Genomic DNA, 17214 nt, shown 5'->3' on the forward strand with positions numbered 1-17214 from the left:
CCGCCGGAAGTTGTTGCTGCGGGCTTCCGGTCCCGCCCGCCGCGGCGTCCCTGGCGTCCTGCCGTGTCTGAGTCGTTGCTGACCCGAGTGGGTCCGGGCCGCCACGGTCTGGAGACGCAGTCATGCCGCGGTATTACGAGGACAAGCCGGAGGGCGGCGCGTGCGCGGGCGTGAAGGAGGACCTGGGCGCCTGCCTGCTGCAGTCGGACTGCGTGCTCCAGGTAACGCGGCCGGGCGCTCGGGTGACCAGACGCGCGAAACGGGGAGGTGGGGCTGGCGAAGGGCTCCCGGCCCACCTGCGGTGGCGGTGGAGAGACGGGCCTCGGAGTTGACCGTCCTGGGTGTCGAGCACAGCTCCAAATTAATGAACTCGGGCAAATTCAAATCGGAGCCTCACTCCCCAACGGTGTGATAAGGAAGATAAAATTATCAGAGAATTACATGAACCTGGTACACTGTATTGGCTGATGGTTCCTCCTGTCTCTTTTCGGTTGTGGCTGACTAGATACTGTACTTACCTTGTATTAGTTTGAACATGTTGCTGAGTTGTAGTTCTATGCATTCTCGGGTAAGTTGTTAATAAGGCAGCTTGGTGTTTTCACCACTTTGTATCTTGCTCCCCCTACCGTTGATTTTGTGGGTTTAGGTGCTTTGATGGGAGATAAGGGGTTACTCTCACACTCTCAGCTCACTACTAGTCTGAATGCAGTGAGGTCCAAAGTTGACTGGAGTCCTGGATTATGGCTTTAAACCCAACCAAAGCAAGTACCGTTTCCAATTACAAAGGCCTGATGAAAGGTCAATCAGTTATTTTTGCATTTAGAGATGTAACTTCAGAAAGTTGCCCTTATTTCAAAGAAAAGACAGCTACCCCCAACTGGACATCAGCCATAAGGCTACATCGGTGTTTCTGCTGAGTCATGATGTACACTTGCTTCACTGATTTTGGCAGTCAGCCAGACTGGCCTCCGGGTGTCTGGTAAAACTTTAGAGTTGTTATGAATGTAAGAGGTTATCTAGTCCAGCTTACACAGTTGAAACGGATACACTGTGTTCAGGCTCCCCTGTCCAAGGCTGTTACCATTCTGCTCCTTAATTGGTGCAAATGTTCTGCCAGCTCCTAGTGAATGCCTACTAAGTAGCAGGCACGGTGCCAGGTGCTGGTGATACAAAGATGAATCATTTACAGTCATTACCTACATAAGCTTGATCTGATGGGAGGAATAGACATGTAAGGGGCCAGCTTCTTGTGATAAATGCTGTGTAAGAATGTAATAAATATTTAATGAGTAGAGGAACGAAATACTTTGGACACCCAGTGGAGAGCAGCTTATTTTGTTTGAGAATTTGGAAACTTCTCACAGGGGAGGTGACATTTGATCTGAGTCTTAAAGGTTGAGTAGTAGTTTATCAAGTAAAGGGCTGTGATGGTTGTGGGGAGAATCCAAAAGAACAGCATAGAGGATCCTGGTGGCAGGGAGAATACCAAGTTGGTTTTTTGCAGTGGTTGATTGATTTAGCAAACATTTGCGTGCCAAGCCTAATTCACGGGACATGCAAGTGAATGGAACACCATTTGCTCCTGAGCAGAAATTGGATCTCTGGAAAGCTCGAAAGCTGGGGATGCGGAATGGGCAGGACACGTGGCACAGATGTTGCTTTCCCCCATTGAGTATGTGGCTTTTTTTGTGGCTGAGTTTGGTTAGCTAGGAGAACATGATGTTTATAAATACTCTCTTAAATGGAAGTGCATTTAAAGTTTGTGTTAAAGTCATCCCGAATGGTCACTTCAACTGGAATATAAAAGTAGTACTGAGGTAAAACACTGGGTTATGCAAATCCAGGATGGTATCCTACCTTTTCGGAAGGTGTCGCTGGCACCCACCACTCTCCACTAGGGACTCAAGACCAAGGGAAGTTCTGCTGAGGTCTGTAACTGCTATGTATGGCCACCTCATTTATGATAAGGTTTTTGATTCCTCAGCTCCTTGAATACAGAAGTTGATCTTTTGGCAGGTGATGCTGTAGTCTCTCTTTAACTCACTTGAAAGGCTACTGGATCTCACTTTAGGGGGGAATTCAACATAAAATAATTCGTTCTAGGGCTGCAATGAGAGATAGTCAAAGAACTGTAGGGGCTCAGAGAAACTCAGGGTAATGGTGATGAGGATGTAAATTTATCCTCATTAGGGGCTGGAAAAGAGAAGCAAGGAAAAGGCAGATTTAAAGGGCATCTCTTGGATAAACTTCTTAGAATTTTATGACTCCTAGGAGATCAAAAAGGTTGAAACTATGCCCAAGAACCTCAGTTACAAGCCATCTCCTTTGTGTCTGTTAACAGCTTCCAGACCTGCTGACTTTTCATCAGAATCACCTGGAGATGGGGGCGTGGAGCTCAAAAGTACAGATTCCACTGCTCTCCTTTCCCTTATAAATTAGAAGTGTTCCAGGTTGATTCTTGGGCTCAGCCATATTTAGGAATCACCAATCAGAAGGCAAATAAGCTTGGCAGTGTATTAGTTAGGTTATAGGTTTAGGGAAATGTTACAGAGGCCCGGAATAACAGTGGCTTAAACAAGATAGAGAATTCTCTCTTTTGCTCTTGTGCTTATAAGTAGGAGCTAGACTGATGCTGTCTTCTATGAACCAGAAGCTGTTGATCTATGGTCTTAGGTGCTATGACAGCAGGGAGCTAGGTTGTTATTCTCACACTCATGGTCAGGATTGCTTGGCTGCCACACCATCAGGGCAAGTAGTATGATGGAGTAAAGTGGGAAAGGGGGGCAAGCCACTTTCCCTTAAGAACCAACCCATTTTCATTTCAGTTCCCTATGTATTCTGTTGTCTAGAACTTAAGTCACGTGACCATACCCAGCTGCAGGATGGTTGGGAAATCTAGCCCAGCCATATGCCCCACTAAAAAGAAAGAGTGAATATTAAGGGACAGTTAGCAGTCTGCCATTAGAGGTGGAGGTGGAAGAAGATGAAGTAACATTTCTCTCTCAGGTTTAGTGTACCTAGATGGATCTTCCCACCAGGCAGATGGTAGTATGGGTTGAAAGCTTGTGGAAAAGATGGCATCTTAGATACAGTTTGAGGAAGCATCAGTTTATAAATTAGTTAAAGTCTTTTGCACAGTTGTAGTCTTTTTTTTTCTTTCCATTGTTCATGTGGGCAGCCTCATTACGAAGTTTGAGGGAGGAACGTAATAGTGTAGAGAAGCTTGCTACTCTGTTCTGTTTCACTTTTGAGAGTCACTGATGTAGATTCAAATCTAGGGCCCAAGCAGACATAAAGACTAGAATGTGGCCAGGACTCTGGGGATGCGGAATGCCGCAGACGTGGTACCTTGTAGCTTTTTTGTTTTACTATAAAAGCTAGGAGTGAGACTGGCACTTGCAAAATAAAGGTTTGGGGGAGTGACTCCAGTTGTTGGGTTGGGCTGTTGAAACTGGCTTGAGGGTGAAGCGCAGGTGAAATTTAAGTTACATTTTTTCCTGGTGCATAGATGCACCAGTTGTTTTTACTTAAGTAGTACTCTAGGCAACGTTGTTAACATCTTTCTAAAGTGTTGAGAATCAAAACTGTTCAGATTTTAGGGTACCTAATTGTGGCTGTTTGAGCTTTTAAAGTTAACGCTGAAAAGGGTCATTTTTATTCCCGGACAAAACTGCTTGACTCATCTTGCATTGGAGCTCACCTTGAGTGGGAAGATTTCATGACTTTCCTTTATATTGTCAAGCACTGCATACAGCTAGGTGTTTATAAGCAGTATATGTTTAATTTTTAATTTATTATTATTTCTTTAATAGTTATAAAATGTAAGGTTTTGATATTTTTCCCTCACGTATTGCAAATCAGTTTGATGTCATTAAACCTTGATTTAGAAAATTCAAGTTCAGTCTCCTTTTTTCAGATGTTACTTTATACATTTTCATTCCCTGGAGAGGGAACCCCTTCAGTGCCTTTCCCTGTTCCCGCTCTGGCACCTCCTGCACTTTGTGGCCTGCTCACACTGCCAGTGAACATTTGCATGTGTACACCTCCTGCCTGCTGTTGAGGGCTCTGTGTAGGCAGGAATATCTTGTATTTACTTTTTAACCTCCCACTTAACTGATCTTGAACAGTCCTGATTTTTTTTTTTTTTAATAAATTAGTCCTTGTGAGTGTTTAGTTACTAGACAGATTAGTCGGGTAAAGCATTCAAAAAAACTCTGCAGCAGTTACAATTGTTTCTTAATTGAAGTACAGTTGATTTACAATGTGTTAGTTTCTGATATACAGCATAGTGATTCAGTTATACATACATAAATTCTTTTTCATTGTAGGTTATTACAAGCTATTGAATATAATTCCCTGTACTATACAGTAGGACCTTGTTTATCTGTGTGATATATAGTGTCTGGTATCTGCAAATCCCAAATTCCTAATTTATCCCTCCCCTCTTCCCCTTTGGTAACTAAGTTTGTTTTCTCTGTCTCTGAGTCCTTTCTGATTCATAAATAGGTTCATTTGTGTCAGTTTTGTTAGATTCTCCATATAAGTGATATATTTGTCTTTCTCTGTCTCACTTCAGTTAGTATGGTCATCTAGGTCCATCGATGTTGCTGCAAATGGCATTATTTCATTCTTTTTTATGGCTGAGTAGTGTAAATATTTGTGTAAATATGTAACAACTTTTTTATCCAGTCATCTGTCAATGAACATTTAGGTTGTTTCCATGTCTTGGCTATTGTAAATAGTGCTGCTAAGAACATTGGGGTGCATGTATCTTTAATTAGAGTTTTCTCTGGATATATGTTCAGGAGTGGGATTGCTGGATCACATAGTAACTGTATTTTTAGTTTTTTAAGTACTCCCCATACTGTTTTCTATAGTGGCTGCACCAAATTACATTCCCACCAACAGTGTAGGCGGGTTCCCTTTACTCCACACCCTGTCCAGCAGTTATCGTTTGTGGATTTTTTAATGATGACCATTCTGACTGGTGTGAGGTGCTGTGCCTCACTGTGGTTTTGATTTCACAGCAGTTAAATTTTAATCTTGCTTCTTTGAATTGTGAAATATACTCTTCTGTAGATGCTTCCATGTGTCCAGTATATTTAGGTGCTTTTTTGTTAAGTTAAATTGATGGCAGTATATTTGTTCAGAATATCTTAAGATAATGAAGTAATAGTTTGTTAAGATTCATAAAAAGCTCATCCCCTGTGAATATTCTTGTAGAGGTATCCTGTCTTGGTGGCAGAAAGGAAATGGTTTAATCCAGTTTTCTGAAGCTCTGTTTTGCGCTTTCACTGCTTAAAGATGACTTAATTAGACAGTGGGCCCAGGCAGATCTTCCCTCACAAGTATATATAAATTCTGTTAAAAATCTCACTTTCTTCTTCCAGTTGAGCTTCCCAGAATAGTGAACTTGACTGTGGGGATAACGGGTGGGAAATGCTGAGATGTGTTGGAAGTAAAATTGCTTGCATTAAAATGGTATTATAATTGGAGGCTTTGAAGCTCCTTGATACTACCTTCCAGAATAAACCCTCCCATTCGCCACTGCAGCATGCCTGATCTCGCACACGCTCCTTCTCTGTCTTGTCTCTCTCTGTCTCACTGTGTCTGCCACGCACACTGCTTTCTTGTCTGTCTGTAGGACTTCTTGAGTGTAAAAGTTTTGCAGAGAAGAAACCCCATTACTACTTTCAACTTTACTCTTTCCCTTTCTTACATATAAGGAGCTTGAAGGAGCTGGCTAGATTTTTATATACACATTTTAAGGAAGAGTATCCCATGGAAACCAGTGTTTTCAAGAATTCAAGGGAACCCTTAAACAGTGCCCCCAAATTATTTTACGTATTTTTGTCCTCTTTTTTTCCCTTAAGTACCAACAGTCAAAATGAATTACAAACTATTTCTTATATAATTTAATATTTTCTTCTTTTAACTTTAAAAAAAAAGAACTGTTTCCAGAAAGACAGTTACTTTATACTTTGTGAGAAAATTTCCCAGGCATTTAAATTGTTTTATTTGTCATAGGAAGGAAAATCCCCTCGGCAGTGTCTGAAGGAAGGAAACTGCAAAGCTTTGAAATACTCATTTTTTGAATGTAAAAGATCAATGGTAAGTGGCCAAAGGTTTTTAAAAGCTTATGCTAAAAATTAGTTCTGTGGAGTTAAATATGTGAGTGACTTAGTAATTATAAAAAGGTTGCAGTCATATCACTTGGAAAAAAGGATGTATTTCTTTTTTGTTACCCAGTGAATTAATGTTAGCTAACATTCATGAAAACCCACAGCTGATTGTTCTATTGTTCTGCTGTTAACCATAGCTGCTGAATTTCATGAATTTCTGAAAGAGGAAGAGAGTAGTCTTGGCAAGTATAAAAGGGGGAAAGTTGATGTTGGTCACTGTGTATTCAGGTCACTTGGCAAATACACACAGACCCACAACGTGGGAGTTTAAGGTGTATGCACTGTGCTTTGGCATGCTGACGTGACTAGGGGAAAGTGTTAGTGTCTGTGTGTAAAGTTTTAGAATGATGGATTGTGGAAAGACAGCCTAAGAGGACATTAGAAATCTCAGATGGTTTCTCCTCTAATCTTTGATTTCAAAGATCTACAAAGATCTTTGGAAAGATCTTTGGAATAGAAACTGAAAGCCTTCTCTTTGTGAAAAAAATATGAAATCAGAAAAATGAACATCCCTTTAAAAACAGCAGTAACTTGAACTTGAACCTGCTTTTGTGGAGAAACAGCACTCAGATCCCTTCCCTTTTGTTGATAGGAGAAGCAGAGAGTACAGGATACCGGGGAGGCCAAACAAGAACTTGAGCATGTTTGCTAACTGATCCGATCCCGGGAGATGTAAAGTTAGGTGAAATTCAGCCATGCTCTTCTCTCAAGTGACACAGTTCTCTGCCAGATTTTTCTGTCATTTCACCTAAGAAGAGAGGATTTTCTGGCCTTCTTTCATATAGTTTTGTTACCTGTGTAAAATGCAAGTCTTTAGATCTTTCAGGAATTTCAAATCATGTTTAAATCATTGAGAAGTCAGAAAGAACAGTTGGTGTAGGAGGTATGAGTTGTCCTTTTTAGTCGTAATGACTGAATTTGTAATAACCTCCTTCTGATTCCCTGCCTAAAGCTCGGTCTTTGATCTCAAAGAACTTTAAAAAATCAGAACATGTAAAAATTTTCAGTTTATCAGCCTTCTGCAGAAATTTGTAACAGTCTTGAATAAAAAGTAAAAGTGCTTCTGACCATTTCTAAATATCAGCACAAAGCAGAGCTACACTCATACTTTGACACCAGGAAAGAGCAGCCTAAGGAACTTTTTAGCAGACTTAGAGATTCTTACAGCCTTTCTCCAAGACCAATTCACTGTTAGTGCTCCAAGATAGTGGAGTCCTGTCACACTTAACTAATGCAACTTTAATTGTGCACTCTTGGCAAAAACTCGAAATGTAACAGTTTCAATTTTGCTGGTAATTTTGCTTAATATTTCAAACAGTGAGTGAATAATCCAGAGTGAAGGCGAGGTGAGTTTGAATCGGCTGATCTCTCGTAGTGCAGGCATCTCATCATCCTGCTTATGATTCCCAAGTTTAAAGACAAATAACTAATTTGTTGAAAATGGGGCCCTTAGCTACTGTATCTAGTGCTGAGGTGAAGAAATAGCCATCTGTCCCTCACTGGCTCTGTTGTTTTCATTAGTAAGTTTTAGCTTTAAAATAACTCCTTCGTATGGAACTTCTAGGGAGTGACGCTGACTTTGCAGTTTTGGACCCTCCATCCCACCACACCACCCTTAAGAAGTGGCTGCACTGTGAGGCTTCGGTCAAAGGACATGCAGTTGACCTATGGGTGGTAATTTAATCCCAAAATGGCTGTATGTTACCGAACATTTTTCAGGGCTCTTTCCTCTTCTCTCAGTTGCTATTTAAAGGTTTTAAATACACTTGACTGTTAACCCAAACAGAACTTAATTAGAAAGTCAAGTTTGTTAGAACAACATATATTGAGTGTACTTCAGAGAGAAAGATAAATGTAATTTGGATTCTACTTGAGAAAATCCTTATGGTGACCTTATATAAGACTTTTGTTTTTAACACCATCTTCGTTGTTATTAGTGTTTTTCCTTGGTAATGGTGACAATTGCCTTTTTGATTGTGCTGGAAACTGGTTTACTTCTCTCATGTAGTGAACCAGTTTACCAAACCTTACCAAAGCTATGTTTAATTTTGTTGTCCAAAACATGATTTAGTTGTATATTTATTTTCAGTTGGATGCCAGATCAAGATTCAGGGGAAGAAAAGGATATTGATGCGACTATGTTGAAACCAAGATGAAAACAACAAAGGATTTTCTCTGGTCTTTAACACAGAGAAGCCAAAATTGGAAACATACTTTTTGCTACATCTGTTCACTTGGACCAGTTTTTCCCTACATGGACACTGAAGAAAATGGATAAGTTCTGGTTTGAATATGTTATAAAGTAAATGATTCTCTTGCTCTAAGTTATTTTTAGAGGAAAACTTAATTGAATAGTTATGGGTTGGAAACACAATAGATGTGTTTTAAGAATTGTTCTGAAGCACAAAGAATGGAAAGATTGTTATTTTCAAACTTGACTCCTCAACCAAATGACACAGTTGGTACATCCTTTGTGAAGACTGTGAAGGCCACTGATGTGCCATGGAGGCTGGTGAGAAAATGTCCATTGGGAAAGTTTAGGATAAAACTTTGATTCTTTTATTCAGTCTGTACTGTTTAGTTCTAAAATAAATTGTGCTTGATTCCTTGGAGAAGAAATGTTTGATTTGCACTGGAAGGGAGGGAGGGAGAAAGAAAGTATAAATATTGTATCTTTTCCAAACATAAAGACAAAATCTTAAAAGCCATTGGGGAGCCTTGAAATACAGAGGGAAAACTGCGGGCTGTGTCTGCAGGGTGGCCTGGTCCTCATGGAGCACGTTGTCCGCGGACAGGTGCAGCGGGAGAGGTGTGCTGGACCCACTCTGGACAGTTCGGAAAAGCAGGTAAAGAGCTAACACTGGAATGGTTTCCCTTCTCATGGATGTGTTATTATTATATGCCCCATTTAAGTGGGATGAAATTTCTGCCAAAGTAAACACAAACAAAAACACATGATTTGACTTTAAGCAAGAGTGTCTGCTGGGCCTGATTTTTATCATTCCTCCTCATTACTCAGTGCAATGGATTCATCTCAGAGTGGGAGCCACGCCTCCAAATTAATGGATTTCCTTGTGCCACATCTTAAGTTACAATGAAAAGTGATCTGTGTGAAGGACGCCATTGAAATGAAGTGGTTTTAAGACTTGAATTAACTTTATGGATAGTGATAACCCTTACAATCAAGGGGGAAGAGGCAGAGTGTTTTACGGTCAGTCAGGCTTCTGCTTCCAGGGGCTGACTACAGCCTAAAAATCTGACAAGTGTTTGTTCCACTCTGTGGCATTATGGCAAGGCAAAAAGAGGCCAGAATTATGCATTCACGAATGTTTCCACCTCTGATCATTGTGATTGAGCAAAAGAATGAATTATTTGCAACCCTTGATCCTAAGAGTCAGTCAGCACCTGTTAAGTCCAGAGAAGTCTGTTGAGGAAATCAGACTCCTAATTCAGACCTTTTGGGAAATTTCATAAGCATAGGTAGCAACCTAGAAAGGTACACAGGACTCTGAGTGCATGTATGTAAAAATGGATTTTTTTTTTTTTTTTTTTTTTTTTTTTTTGAGGAATCTGGAAGCCAGCATACTCCCAAGTTGAGGACATAAAGGTGAGTCTGGGGAAACTAAGGTAGCTAGAGAGAGGCTAGAGCTCAGTGGTAGGGTGCATGGCTAGCATGCAGGAGGTCCTGGGTTCGATTCCAGGCAGAGAGAGGCACCTGTTCTTTCTTCTCTCTCTCTTCCTTCTCTCCTGGAAGGAAGGGAGGAAGGACTCTTTGACACCTGCCCAGGCTGGTAAATAGGTTTTTTTGAGTAGCTCCTGTGTGACTTGATTTAAGGGCCAGCTCATTTTGTGGAGAAATCACAATAAAAGAAGGCATGTGTGAGACAGTTCTTGAAGGAGGAATAAGAAGATTGAGGGGTGGTTATCCAGATCAGAGGGAACATGGACACAGTCAGGGATGTAAATTCTGGGATGGTTAAATCCTGGGATGGGTATGGATTTAAATTCTGGAATGGGTTGAAGAGAGATGATCTTAGTGGCTGATGGGATGTGGAGGGGAAGGAAGGTGACCCCAGGGTGGAAGGTGAGGCCATTTATCAGTAGAGGAGAGCTGGGTCAGCTTGGAGGTGGGAAGGAGCACGCTTGGTATTGACATGCTGTGTTTGGGACACCCACAGGACACTCAGGCAGAATGCCTAGGATGTGGTTGGATATTTAGATTGATTTGGACGTAGAGTCTAGAATGGACCTGGAAATCTGGGAGTCATCAGCAAATATGAAGAGTTAAGTGTGATAGAAGTTATGGACAGCAAACCTGGGGAGCACGGTGTTAGTGGTGGGTGGGGTCAACAACCCTGTCAGAGTGAAGGGATGGTCAGAGACAGTGAGAGACCAGGAGAATGAGGCCACAGAAGCCAAGGGAGGGATGAGCTGCAGGGAAGAGGACACGATAAAGTGCTGTATTCTCCATCCGTCTAGCATAAGTAGAAACACAAGCACATTTCCTATCCTCTCCAACCTGTCCCAGCATTTTGGTCTGTTAAATGGTACAACAGACTGATAGCACCATGAAGATTTATGATTGCAGACCTGCCTGGACTGGTTGAAAAGGCTCCCTGGGAGGATCTGAGGATATTCTATTCCCACACTCTGTCAGAACTTGGGTAGTGACAGCTGTAATAAAAAAGAAAACAAAGTTGAACTATACTTCATGAAAAAAAATCAGAGTTGAAAAATAAATAAATAAATTGCTCAAACTGTATATGTCCTTCGCCCTGAAGTGGGTCTCTTGTTCTTCTTTTATTACCCAGTCTGCCACTCTCTCTTGATTGTAGCATTTAGTCCATTGACATTTATGGCAGTTATTGACAGGTATGTATGTTTAAATGTATTGCCATTTTAAACCTTGTCTAGATTGAAAGCAAGGGGATGGGAAAAGATAACTTCATGCAAATGGAAATGACAAGAAAGCAGAGGTAGCAATATTCATATCATTCAAAATAGACTTTAAAACAAAGGCCAGAAAGCTAAAGAAGGGAATGACATGGTAGAAGGATCAGCATAAGAGGAGGAGCCCTTGCTCATCAACATACATGCACCCAGTATAGGGGCATCTAGATCCATAAAACAGGTACTGACAGGCGTAAAGGAAGAAACTGATGAGAATACAGTAAGAGTAGACTTTAACATGCCACTAACATCAATAGGAAGATTTTCCAGATTAAAAAATCAGCATGACAACAGAGATCCTAAATGACACAATAGAACAGCTAAAATTCAATTGCTATTTTTCAGCACATTACCCCCAGACCCCCCAGAATATACATTCTCCTCAGGTGCATATAGATCATTCTCAAGGACAGACACAAAACAAGCCTCAACAAATTTAAGATGATAGACATTATTTCAAACATCTTTTCTGACCACAGCGGCATGAAACTAGAAGTCAACCAAGAAAGAGAAAAGAGAAAAAAACTACTGCATAGACTGAACATCATGCCACTAAATAGCTGATGGATCAACGATGACATCAAAGAGGAAATGAAAAAATGCCTTGACACAAATGACAGTGAAAATACAACCACACAAAACCCATGGTATGCAGCAAAGGCAGTCCTAGGAGGAAAGTTCAGAGCAATACAGGGCTTCCTCAAAAAACAAACATCCCAAACAACCTAACCTACCACCTAAAAGAATTACAAAAAGAAGAGTAAACAAAACCTAAGGTCAGCATAAGGAAAGAAAGAATAGATTAGAGAGGAAATAAATAGAGATTTAAATAATAGTGGAAAGTCAAAACTAAGAGTGGTTTTTTAAAAGAGTAAACAAAATCAACCTCTGGCCAGGCTCATTAAGAAGAGAAAGAGGGAGAGAGGACCCAAAGACACAAAATAAATGAAAGTGGAGAAATAACAACTGATACCACAGATATTTTTTTAAAAAGCCAAAAGAGAATACTGTGAACAGTTACATGCCAACAGATTGGACAGCCTGGAAGAAATGGGCAAGTTTCTAGAAACATGCAGTTAATCAAAACTGAATCAAGAAGAAACATAATCTGAACAGATCAATCACAAGTGAAATAAAATCTATGGCTAAGAAACAAAACAAAACAGAACAAAAAACTCCCTGCAAACAAAAGTCCAGGACTGGATGGTTTCACTGGGGGAGTTCTACCAACAAACAAAGAATGACTTACACTGATCTTTCTCACTCTTCCAAAAAAACTGAAGAGGAGAGAACACTCCCAAAGACACTTTCTGAAGGCACCATCACCCTGATAGCAGAACCAGACACCACCAAAAAAGAAAATTACAAGCCAACATCTCTGATACAGATGCAAAAATTCTCAACAAAATACTAGTAAACCGACTCCAACAACACATAAAAAAGATCATACACCACGATCAAATTTGATTTATCCCAGGGTCACAAGGATGGTTCAACATACAAAAATCAATCAACATCATATACCACATCAACAAAAAAGACAAAAACCACACAATCATCTCAATAGATGCAGAAAAAGCATTTGATAAAATGCAACATCAATTCATGATGAAAGCTCTTATCAAAGTGGGAGTAGAGGGAACATAACATAATATGAAAAACCCACAGCCAACCTAACAAGCTGAAACCCTTCCTGCTAAAATCTGGAAGAACACAAGGATGCTCACACTCACCATTTCTATTCAAAGTATTGGAAGTCCTAGCCACAGCAGTCAGAAAAGAAAGAAAAACAAAAGGGATCCAAATTGGAAGGAAAGAGGTAAAACTGTCATTATATGCAGGTGATATGCTATTATATATAGAAAACTCTGAAGATGCCACACAAAAACTACTAGAAGATAAATTCAGCAAGGTGGCAGGATATAAGATTAATTTACAGAAATCTGTTGCATTTTTTTACACTAGCAATGAAATATCAGAGAAAGTTAAAAAAAAAAACAAACCTTTAAAAATAACATCAAAAGAAAAATACCCAGGAATAAAACTAACCAAGGAGGTGAACTATGAGGTATCACCTCACACCAGACAGAATGGCCATCATTCAAAAGTCCACAAATGATAAGTGCTGGAGAGGGTGTAGAGAGAAGGGAACCCTCCTACATTACTGGTGGGATTGTATTTTGGTGCAGCCACTATGGAAAATACTGTGGAGATTCTTCAAAAAAATAAAAACAGACTTACCATATGATCCAGCAATCCCACTCCTGGGCATATATCTGGAGGGAACTCTTTAGATAAATGCACCCCAATGTTCACAGCAGCACTATATACAATAGCTGAGACATGGAAACAATCTAAATGTCCATCAACAGGTAAATGGATAAAGAGGTTGTGGCATATTTATACAATGGAATACTACTCAGCCATAAAAATAAAATAATGCCATTTGCAGCAACAGGGATGGACCTGGACATTGTCATTCTAAGTGAAGTAAGCCAGAAAAAGAAAATATACCATATGGTATCACTCATGTGGAATCTTAAAAAAAAAAAGACACTAGTGAACTCATCTACAAAACAGAAACAGACTTACAGATATAGTAAACAATCTTATGGTTACCAGGGGAAAGTGTGTGGGAAAGGATAAATTTGGGAGTTTGAGATTTGCAAATGTTAGCCACTATATATAAAAATAGGTTTTAAAAAAGCAAGTTTCTTCTATAAAGCACAGGGAACTATATTCAATATCTTGTAATAACCTTAATGAAACAATATGAAAATGAATATATGTATGTATATGCATGACTGGGACATTGTGCTATACACCAGAAACTGATGCATTGTAACTAATTCAATTTAAAAAAATAGATTAAAAAAGAAAAACTAACCAAGGAGGTCAAAGACACAGGATGAGAACTGTATTACATTGATAAAGGAAATTAATGATGATTTAAAGAAATGGAAAGAGATCCCACACTTTTAGGTTGGAAGAATTAATATTGTTAAAATGGCCATATTACCCAAAGCAATCTAAAGATTTAATGCACTCCCTATCAAATTACCCATGATATTTTTCACAGAGCTGGAACAAACAATCCTAAAATGTATGTAGTATCACAGAAGACTCAATTTTCAAAGCAATACTGAGGAACAAGAACAAAAAGCTAGAAGCGTAACCTTTCCAGACTTTATACTTCAAAGCTACAGTGATCAAACAACATGGTATTGGCATAAACAAAGACATATGGATCAATGGAACAGAACAGAGAGCCCAGAAGTGAGCCAGCACACCTATAGTCAATCTTCAACAAAAGAGGCAAGAATATACAGTGGAGAAAAGACAGTCTGTTCAGCAAGTTGTGTTAGGAAAGCTGGACAGCTGCATGTAAATCAGTGAAGCTGGAACACTCCCTCACACCATACACAAAAATAAACTCCAAATGGCCTAAAGACTTAAAAGGCAGGACACCATAAATCGTCTAGAAGAGAACGTAGGCAAAACATTCTCTGACATAAACCGTAGCAATATTTTCCTAGGTCAGCCTCCAAAGCAATAGAAACAAGGGGCAAAAAAACAACAACAGATGGGACCTAATCAAACTTACAAGCTTTTGTACAGCAAAGGATACTAAAAACGAAAAGACAACCTACAGACTGGGAGAAAATACTTGCAAACCCTGTGACTGACAAGGGCTTAATTTCCAGAATATACAGCTCATACAACTCAGTAACAAAAAAAAAACAATCAAAAATGGGCAGAAGATCTACATTGACATTTCTCCAAAGAAGACATTCAGATGGCCAACAGGCACATGAAAAGATGCTCAGTATCACTAATTACCAGAGAATGTAAACCAAAAGTACCATATGGTATCACTTCATACCCGTCTGAATGGCCATCATTAAAAAGTCCACGAATGATAAATGCTAGTGTGGAGAACAGGAAACCCTCCTACACTGTTGGTAGAAATGAAAACTGGTGCAGCCACTGTAGGAAACAATATAGAGATTCCTTAAACTAAAAATAGACTTACCTTAAGATCCAGCAATCCCACTCCTGGACATATATCCAGAGAAAACCCTAATTAAAAGACACATGCACCCCAACGTTCACAGAAGCACTATTTACAATAGCCAAGACATGGAGACAACCTGAATGCCGTGGAGAGATGATTGGATAAAGATGTGGTATATATACAGTGGAATAGTACTCAGCAATAAAAAAGAATAAAATGCCATTTGCAGCAACAAGGATGGACCTAGACATTATCATACTAAGTGAAGTAAGTCAGAGAAAGACATACGATGTCACTTATATGTGGAATCTAAAATGATACAAATGAACTTATTCACAAAACAGAGACACTCAGACATAGAAAACAAACTTATGGTTACCAAAGGGAAAAGGGCAGAGGGGAGAGATAAATTAAGAGTTTTAGGATTAGCAGATACAAACTACCATATATAAAATAGAAAAACAAGGTCCTAATGTACAGCACAGGGAACTATGTATCTTACAATAATCTGTAATGAAAAAATATGAATAGTAATATATAACTGAATCACTGCTGTACACCAGAAACTAACACAGCATTGCACAATAAAGTAAATGTCAATAAAAAAATTCTCAAACTGAAAAAAAAAAAAAGGAGGCAAAGTTACTACCCATTTGCCCAGTCTCAGCATAGACTGGGGAAGGGCGTTCTCCCCTGGGCGGCCCAGGCCAGCAGTCACTCGGGGCTGGAGGGGTCTCCCTGGGGCCGCAGCGGGGAGGGCGCCGGTGCAGGCAGACTCACAGGGCCCGCTGCGGTTCAGAGCGTGGCGAGGCCCCCACCCACACTCTCCTCCTCAAAGTCTCCCTTGGCTTCCACACACGTTGTAGGCTGCCCCTTGGGCTGGTATCTGCTATGCTCATGTCTCCGGCCGTGGTCAGCGTCAGCAAGCATTGGACAGTCAATTCTGGCAGCGCTCTTCTGCTTCCAGAACCCTGGTGGGAGCATGGGGCATGTGAGAGAGGAGTTTCCATCTCTCCAGTTCACTTCCCTCCCTCTGCCAGTGCCTGGGCTGCTTGGTGCCCACGGGAATGAAAGAAAGCTCTTTTGGATTGACATATACTTCTCAGGGATTTCATTGTTTTATCTATTTCCTTACTGTTCTCAAATATTGGATTTTATCCACTGTAGATTCAGTTACCTTCTACTTTTGGAAAGGGCCTTTGAGAGGAATGTACATTTTAAAGTATAAAAATACTCATCGATGCCTTATAGGCAGCCTGTCCCGCCTCTGGGCAGCCATCGGAGCAGCGGGGGTGAGGTCGGGCAGCCTGCTGTGCCCTCCCAGGGGGCCGTGTGCTTCTACACTGGGGTTTCCTGGATGCAGAGCAGTACCTAGACTACAACTTACCAAAAAATCGACTCTGTGAGGGCTTGTTAGGGAAGGTATTTTGGGGGAAAAAAAAGTTTGTCCATCTCCAAATGGAGAGTTCCACCAGGGCTTGCTGGAAGGTGCCAGTCCTGGAAGGGCCCATCCCTGGTGCACAACAGGATGTCCAGATGTGAGGTCTGGCCCTTCTACGGGTCCAGGCTCCCGGCAGTTCCTGGGCCAGAACAGATGGCCGTGTTGGCAGCTCTGCCACATGACTGAGGCTTGTCCTACACCCAGTGTGTGCCCATTCAGGAAGGTCAGCCTCACGACTGCAACACGAGGAGCACACAAGGCTGATGAGGATCTTGCAAAAAAACTTCAAACGTGGTTCCAACTTGCTGGTTGATATTGTCAGTAAGGAACAAGGGAGACCTGTCAGAACCACCTGCAAGGAAGTAACAAAAGCAATGGCCCTTCAACAGCTAATCATTTTTGTCCTCAGCAAAATCAGAAACAAGGAAACTCCAACCACCAGTTCCTTACCTTCCTCTGATCAAAACCTCCTGAGAAGAGTGAAGAGACAGGAAGATATGTGTGGTGACAGTGTCTGCAGGTCCTGAAACGTCTCCACTTGCTTATCTTTAAAGCAGCAATAACTATATACAACAGCCAAGACACAGAAGCAACCTAAATACCTATAGACAGATGACTGGGTAAAG

The 17214-nt window shown here is 40.7% G+C and overlaps 1 protein-coding gene across 2 annotated transcripts; it reads left to right on the forward strand.

The window, feature by feature from the left end:
* The first annotated feature begins 5 nt into the window (after nt 1-5).
* On the forward strand, nt 6-8797 carry LOC102522872 (cytochrome c oxidase assembly factor 5). Of its 2 annotated transcripts, none has more exons than XM_032469601.1 (3): nt 6-221; nt 6028-6111; nt 7747-8234. In XM_032469601.1, exons 1-3 carry the CDS (start codon nt 123-125, stop codon nt 7858-7860), a joined length of 297 nt encoding a protein of 98 aa, XP_032325492.1. In that variant the 5' UTR covers nt 6-122; the 3' UTR covers nt 7861-8234. The 2 variants fall into 2 exon arrangements, with proteins under 2 accessions (XP_032325492.1, XP_006177667.1); XM_006177605.3 differs by lacking the exon at nt 7747-8234 and adding an exon at nt 8272-8797 and having other exon boundaries at nt 14-221.
* The last annotated feature ends 8417 nt before the right edge of the window (nt 8798-17214 follow it).

Source organism: Camelus ferus, chromosome 28 (assembly GCF_009834535.1).
Source record: "Camelus ferus isolate YT-003-E chromosome 28, BCGSAC_Cfer_1.0, whole genome shotgun sequence".
In the NCBI taxonomy this organism is placed as follows: Eukaryota; Metazoa; Chordata; class Mammalia; order Artiodactyla; family Camelidae; genus Camelus; species Camelus ferus.

What these genes read in the sequence shown, in the direction of transcription:
- LOC102522872 (XM_032469601.1), top strand. Translation starts at nt 123, where the DNA reads ATGCCGCGGTATTACGAGGACAAGCCGGAGGGCGGCGCGTGCGCGGGC. An exon ending in AGTCGGACTGCGTGCTCCAG is followed by an intron (nt 222 to 6,027) that starts GTAACGCGGCCG and finishes TATTTGTCATAG; the next exon opens with GAAGGAAAATCCCCTCGGCA. An exon ending in TTGAATGTAAAAGATCAATG is followed by an intron (nt 6,112 to 7,746) that starts GTAAGTGGCCAA and finishes TGGAACTTCTAG; the next exon opens with GGAGTGACGCTGACTTTGCA.